Source organism: Entamoeba invadens (genome assembly GCF_000330505.1).
Source record: "Entamoeba invadens IP1 unplaced genomic scaffold scaff_1105074725249, whole genome shotgun sequence".
Lineage (NCBI taxonomy): Eukaryota > Evosea > Mastigamoebida > Endamoebidae > Entamoeba > Entamoeba invadens.
Genome location: NW_004440331.1, coordinates 75,083 through 82,467, shown reverse-complemented (window position 1 = coordinate 82,467; position 7,385 = coordinate 75,083). Strand labels below are relative to the sequence as shown.

The window sequence follows — 7,385 nt, the reverse complement described above, 5'->3', positions numbered from 1 at the left end:
TGCAACATTTCTTCGACCAAAACTTTGGAAGGATCCAATTGAACACTTTGAAGATGATGAAGGTGTCGAGTAACTTAGTAACGAAATTGAAGGACTCGGGACTCATGGATGCAAAGTCGATTGCTTCATTACATAAAGACATGTCAAGTGCAGCTGCTAGCTTAACTGGATATTTCCAAGGGAACTTACGGTACCTCTTTTTGGAATCACTTCTGGACTTGGGGAGCTTTGAGAGGAAGGCGTCGTACTTGATCGACATTGACAACACGGACACGACCAAGTTGTTTAGAAAAGAAATTGCGAAACAGAAGATGGATGTGTATTACATCATGAAAGGGATGGTGATGTGCGAGAAGAAAAAGGAGAAACAGCAAGAAGCCATTAGCATCGACAAGGCTGACACAAAAAATGAGACGCAATGCATTTGCTTTGCGAACGAAGACTTTCTCACGTTCATGGACATGAAGTGTAATGTATTTGTGAAGCGAGTGTATAGTAGACAGATCACATCAATCAAAGTGACTGAAGGCACCGAGATGAGTGTGATCATCGACACACCAAAGATGACCCTCTTCATCAGAGGAGAGAAAGTCAATTTGTTTGTGATTTACATGATGCGTGGGTTTGCACATGGGTTCTATCGTAAACCGACCTTCCACTTGACTGGGCCTTATGGTGTCTTGACTCGTATATTGCCATATCCACTCAACCACAAACAACAATCTGGCGGATTCCTTGGTGTCTACAAAGCGAACTGTGCCAGTTTTGGTATCAGAATGAATGGAGCGCTTGTCTTTGATATTGAGAAGGACATCAACTTACAAACCCCAGGGGAGGAGTACACGTTAGACCTTTCGAAATATTATAACGACGATTACAACAACACAAAAGAGGATTGTTTGTTGGACATTGATATGCAGCCGATCTTTGGATCGCTTGGAGAGAATTACTACTTCAAAAAAGTGATCATCAAAGACACCAACTTAAGACGGTGTTATTCGCAGCTGAAAGAGATTCTGATGACAAACAGAACGATTGAGCACTTGGCTCTCATTAATGTCTCATTGGGGTCGAAGTGGTCTGAAGTGATGGAGGGGTACAACATGAACTCGAAGCATGTCTTGAAGCATTTGGACGTTTCAGAGAATCAGATGGATGGGAAGGGTATCAGTGCGATTGGTACTGTCATTCGATGCCACGGACTCCTTTCTGTTAATTTGTCGAATGTTCTGTCGAAGAGTGCTTTGATGTCAGCGTTTCTTGATGACTTGAGAAAGGTGAAGACATCGATTCCATTACAGAGTTTGAATATCTCTGGGTCTTCGATGTATTACACACAGGCGGAATTCCTTGTTTCGTTACTCTCAGCTATGTTGCCATCACTGAATGAAATTATTATGAGAAACTGTGAAGTTCCAAAGGAGACGAGTTTGATTAAATGCGTCTGTGCACTTCAAAGTGTAGTCAAGGTCGATATTACAGGGCTCAACTTCACTCAAGAAGTCACTCAAGAGTGTGTGAAGACCCTTGGCGAAAAGATGAAGAACCTCCACGAGTTGATGCTCCAGAATGCGATTGTCGACAAGGCTGTGTTAAGAGAGTTTATTGAAGAGATTCCAGCGAAGGGGGTTACTTTGGACTTAAGTAAGAGCAATCTCAACTCAGAGATGATGGTCAATTTTGCACACATGTTTGCTGGGTTGACATCGGTGAAACGGATAGATGTGAGTGACACTGAAATTGGTGATGACGGGATTATAGCGTTATGCGAGGCTTTAACACAAAACACAGAAGTAGAAGAGTTGAATATCTCTGGTGCTTTTGGACGATCGAAACATGTAAACACTTCGGTTGAAGTAGTGAAGGCCATTTGTAATTTGTTGGTATCTGGATGCCCCTTGAAAGTGTTGAGAATGGCTGGTGGGAAAGACAAAGGAGGGAAACTTGGTATTAACATCACCCCACTCTTTGATACTTTGGTCAAACAGAACCAACTTGAAGTTTTGGATGTGAGCCGCCATGACTTTGGAAATAAAGGAGCGTTCTCATTGTCGAATATGATCAGGTCGAATTCTAAACTGAATGAACTCAATTGGGACGAAAATTCTGTTGGGGTTTCTGGGATGAAAGCTGTCGCACTGAAACTCAAACACAACACCGCACTGCTCAATTTCCAAATTCCAGTCATGGACTGCGGTGTTTTGATGGGTAGGGAATTGACTGAGGCTAGAAACATCATCAATGACATGTTGATTTCGTCTAACTAACTTTTTTTTAGTATGCATATGTCTGGGTTTATTGGAATCTAGTTTATTTTGAGGATCACAAATTTGAACTGATTTTATTCTTATTTGAAATTTGACTCCGATATATTTAAAATGGAATTGCCAAAATTAATTTTACTGGTTTAGTTTTTATTGGTTCAAATACCTTTGATTTATATTATTTTATATAGAAATAGTATTATAATTATACAAATTAAGTTTTTAAAACCAGAACAATTAGAATAAATTCTTTTTTTAAAATATTTTACTATATATTTTATGAAATTCTTATTTATAACTATAAATAAGATTATAATTAATTATAAAATATTATTTATATATTTAATTTCATTAACCATTTAATTATTCTTTCTAAAAAATAATTTTATTATTATTTTTAGTTTATTATGAATAATTTTTTTAATTAAAAAAATAATTATAATTAATTGGAAACACTGCACTTTTCTTTCAACTTTTCTTTTTTAAAACCATGGTTTGGAGCTTAATGTTATTAGACCAATATAATATTTTTATTTATTACTAATAACATTTGATTTTTGGAAATGAATAAAAATTCATATCTTTTTTGATTTCGGGATTTTTCAAACCAAAAACCAAAATAAAAATACTTAAAATTAATCAAAAAAAGCCAAAACTAAAAGGAAATATGACCAATTCAATTTGATTTTTTTATTTTTTTTTGGTTTTTTCAAAATCAAAAATCAAAATTATTATTGTATCTGTTTACTATAATATTTGGTACATTGTATCATATTTGAATTACCATTTAACAACCAAAATTAAACCCCACTTCATTCTATTTATAACAGGGTTTATATTTTTAACTTTCATATTTACTAGTAACCAATAATTTTCCTATTGTAATAATATAGTGAATAAAAAACAACTATTTATTAACTTTTTATTCTATAATTACTCCAAACTGTAATTGTTTCTAATAACAAATAAACTATAGTTATAACATATGTTATTATCTATACATAGACGCAGTTGTTTATAAATACAACGACTCATTATCTATTTTTGTTCAAGAATCTTCAGTAAAAGGGGTTAAAGAAAATAGTCGAAAAGGTTCTTAAAGAATATATAAGTGGGTTTAAAGAACTGAGTATCACCAATGAACTTTTTTGAACTTCACTATGCTCTCGAGTATTATTATATGACGACGGAACTCCATGAGGAAGATACTCTTTCTTACTTTGCTAAGTGTAAGAATGAAAGTGAAGTTAAATCTATTGCTAAAAAAGTAATGCAAATGATTGACAAAAAAGACATTCTTAAAGTATTCAAAGGACTTCTCCTTTATCATTATTTAACCCAAATTGAAGGGAGAGACTTTTCAATATATTTTACCGATTTAAAATGTACATTTGAAAAAAAAGAAAAGACTCACTTAGACTCAAATTCCTCACAACTCTCATTTTGGGCTCAAATGTATTCTGCCATACTCAACCAAAGGCTCCAGTTCTATAAAAAATATTCATTCTTAAATGAAAACTTTTCTATTAAGAAAGGCAAGAAACTTCCTCTTGAATTTCAAAATATTGAATCAACAGAAGCACTCGAAAATGACGCCTTTTCACTTTTTGGTTCTTTAAACGCTTTTGTTGGGAAATTCCTGTCAAAAAAGACGAAAAACAGTTACTTAGAAAAAGCAGTAGAATACTGTATTACCGATTTGATCCAACTTCTAGAATTAATCACCAATTTGGAGAACTACAAGGCACTCCTGAGTGGAAACCAATTACAAACAGAACTACCACTCTTCTGTTATTCACAAATTGGTATTATTAAAAGTGAAGCTGAAAAGACTAAACAAAAAATTTTTAAAGCCACTCGAATACCAAAGGTCACAAATTACCAAAAGAGTGTGACTAAACTTAATTGGTTCACTTACAAGTTCCCAATCCCAACACTGAATAACACTAACAATACCATTTCTGAGTGCTTTGAAGAAGATAATGACGTGGTGACTAGTCATGTAGTTGTGAATGCAATATGCCAAGCACTTGTATTGGATTAATTTATTATTTATTTACTATTCATTTCTTGTTAAGGAGAACTCAAAGTCTGTTGATAACAGAAGACTTTTTTTCGTTGAATGTTTATAGTTTAAAATAGTATTGAATTAAATTATTTAATTATACTATTAATTATTATAAAAAAGTAATTGAAATAGTAAAAATACTAAAAAATTAGTTTTTATATTTTAATATTCTGATAAGTAATTTATAAAAAAAAGTAGAAACACTATTGGTGTGGTTTATAATATTAATATACTAATAATATTTTTACAATAACGAAATTAAGAGGATTGGTAATATTTAGAATGGATTTTTTTAAAACTGTTTGGATACATCATTGTTATAATTATAATTAAAAAATATTAACTTTTTTTTTCAATTAAAAATAGTTATATAACTACCTTTATAATTACTCGACTTTTCTGTAAACAAATGGGAATAGTACTTAATAATAATATTTTACAATGATTTGGATACGTTGAAGAATTAAATGGAATAGTTTCATATATTAATTACAAAAATAGGATGTCTCTCCCTGTTTTCAACAGGAGTTGTTGTCGGCTAAACCCCCCAAGACTATAAAAGCCATTTCATTCATACAAAAAGCATATGTTCTTCATCTTCATTGCTTTGTGTTTTACATCATTCGCCACTGATGTCCAGGCATCTGGCAAAAGAGAAAATGTCACAGAACCAACATATGTGACTATCAATTGCACTGGCACTCTTATGAACGTCACACAGGAAACTCGAGCAAATTATACTAACTGCACTGACTATGTCCCTCAAAATTCTAATACCACTTATGTGTTGATAGTCTGTAATGCAACATTAGTCAATGTGACAACAACAGACAGAAACATTTATTCCAACTGCACTGATTTTATTCCAAATGGAAATGTCCAGAACGTCACTATTGTGTGCAATGGTAACTATTATAATGTGTCAGCTGAAGACAGACTTAACTTGACTAATTGTCAGGACTTTAAACCAAGTGAACCAGTTACTATAATAGTTATGAAATGTAATAACACTCTCATTAGAATTAAATCAGATCAGAAGGATAAATACTCAAATTGTGAAGATTTCATTCCATCGGGACAAAATCAAACTGTTACCCTAATATGTAATGGAGAGTACTTTAATGTTACCAAAGAAGATGCTGTTGCTCTTATAGACTGTAAAGAATATACCCCAGAACCAAATCCAGTATTTATCAAAATAATTTGTAATAATACTGTTATTGAAATTAAAGAGTCTGAGAGAAACAACTACCCATATTGCAAAGATTATATACCACAAAATGTGACTATTATTTGCAATGGAACTGTAATGAATGTCACACAGGAGGACAGACCTAAATATCCAAATTGCACTGATTACAAGCCATCACAGAACATTACTTATACTTTGATAGTCTGTAATGCAACATTAGTCAATGTGACTACACAAGACAGAAATATTTATTCCAATTGCACTGATTTTATTCCAAATGGAAATGTCCAGAACGTCACTATTGTGTGTAATGGTCAATTCTATAATGTGTCAGCTGAAGACAGACTTAACTTGACGAATTGCCAGGATTACAAACCACAAGAATTCATTCCAATTGTATGTAATGGTACAATCATGAATGTTACTGTACAAGACAGACCAAACTATCCAAATTGCACTGATTACAAGCCATCACAGAACATTACTTATACTTTGATAGTCTGTAATGCAACATTAGTCAATGTGACTACACAAGACAGAAATAGATTCCCACAATGCACCGATTTTGTCCCAAGTGGTTCCGTTCAGAATGTCACTATTGTGTGTGCTGGAAAAGTGTATAACGTTTCAGTGGAAGATCGCATTAAATTGTCGAATTGTGAAGACTACCACCCACCAAAGCCATACTTCACTATTTTGGACTGTAACAAATACCTTCTCAAAGTTCCAACAAAAGACGTGAATAAATATCCATACTGCACTCCTTATATTCCATCAGGAAGTACTAACACGACAGTGACTATTGTATGCAAAGGGTATGTCTTTAATGTGACAAAGGATGAGAGGTCTAAGTATACAGACTGCACCAATTATAATCCAACCCCAGTGTATCCAGAAGATCATACGAACTCGACATATGTCATTATCAACTGCAATGGAACATTGAAAAATGTCACTTTTGAAGATAGAAAGAACTACATGAACTGCAGTGACTACATTCGACCAATTCCAGAGAACAATGTCTACCACAACTTGACGTGCAATGGGACTAATGTCATTGTTGAAGAAAGAGAAATGAATAATCACACTGGATGTGTCGATAATGGCGTTTTGGGCTTCTCCAATTCCGATCAAGTCATTAACAACAGAACACTCGATGGTGTTGAAGTGAAGGGAATGAAAGTCGACAATTGTAAAATGAACAACTTAACTATAAATAAGAGTGTAATCGAGTCTGGGAAGGTCGAGAAGACTGAATTCAAATACTCGGAGTTTGTGGACACCACATTCTCCAATTCAAAATTCGAAGAAACATCATTCAAATCAACACAACTCAACGATTTCAAGTTTGTTGGTGGGTCTATAAAGAAAGTTGAATTCAAAGACTCAATGGTCAAGTCATCAACGTTCTCTGAATCTTATTTGAAGGACGTTTCATTCGAAGGAGCATATAAGTCGAGAAAGGAAGGACATAAAAAGAGCATCAAGAAAGAAGCCAGAGAAAGTGTCTTGTCATCAGTCACATTCTTCAAGTGTGATATGACTGAGTTTGGTATTGAAAAGATGCGACTCCAAGATGTGGCGTTTGTTGGTGGATACATGGAGGACTGCTCACTTGAGAATGTCGTCGCAAGAAGAGTTGAAATCAGAAATGTGACTTTGAAAGACGTCGAGTTTGAAAAGATGTCCTTTGAAAATTCAATCATCACGTCGCAGAACGTCGAAGACGCCAAGTTTGAAAGTGTCGACTTCATCAACTGCACAATTACTGTTAATGGTAATCACACAACAGTTATGAAGAATATCACTTTGATGAATACTCTCATCAATGGAATTTACTTTGACAACATAAAGGGCGACT

The 7,385-nt window shown here is 33.9% G+C and overlaps 3 protein-coding genes across 3 annotated transcripts; all 3 read left to right on the top strand.

Moving 5' to 3' along the window:
• Positions 1-53: 53 nt before the first annotated feature.
• Positions 54-2,267, top strand: EIN_525720 (carmil, putative; the record flags this gene model as incomplete). The annotated part of the gene is made up of 1 exon (XM_004256310.1): positions 54-2,267. A coding segment is annotated over one exon (2,214 nt), but the record flags the coding sequence as incomplete, so codon positions are not given.
• A 1,135-nt stretch (positions 2,268-3,402) lies between these two features.
• EIN_525710 (hypothetical protein) lies at positions 3,403-4,308 on the top strand (the record flags this gene model as incomplete). The annotated part of the gene is made up of 1 exon (XM_004256309.1): positions 3,403-4,308. One exon carries the CDS (start codon positions 3,403-3,405, stop codon positions 4,306-4,308), a length of 906 nt encoding a protein of 301 aa, XP_004256357.1.
• A 610-nt stretch (positions 4,309-4,918) lies between these two features.
• EIN_525700 (hypothetical protein) lies at positions 4,919-7,181 on the top strand (the record flags this gene model as incomplete). The annotated part of the gene is made up of 2 exons (XM_004256308.1): positions 4,919-7,107; positions 7,145-7,181. The coding sequence occupies 2 exons, from the start codon at positions 4,919-4,921 to the stop codon at positions 7,179-7,181; spliced, it is 2,226 nt and encodes a 741-aa protein (XP_004256356.1).
• Between the last annotated feature and the right edge of the window lie 204 nt (positions 7,182-7,385).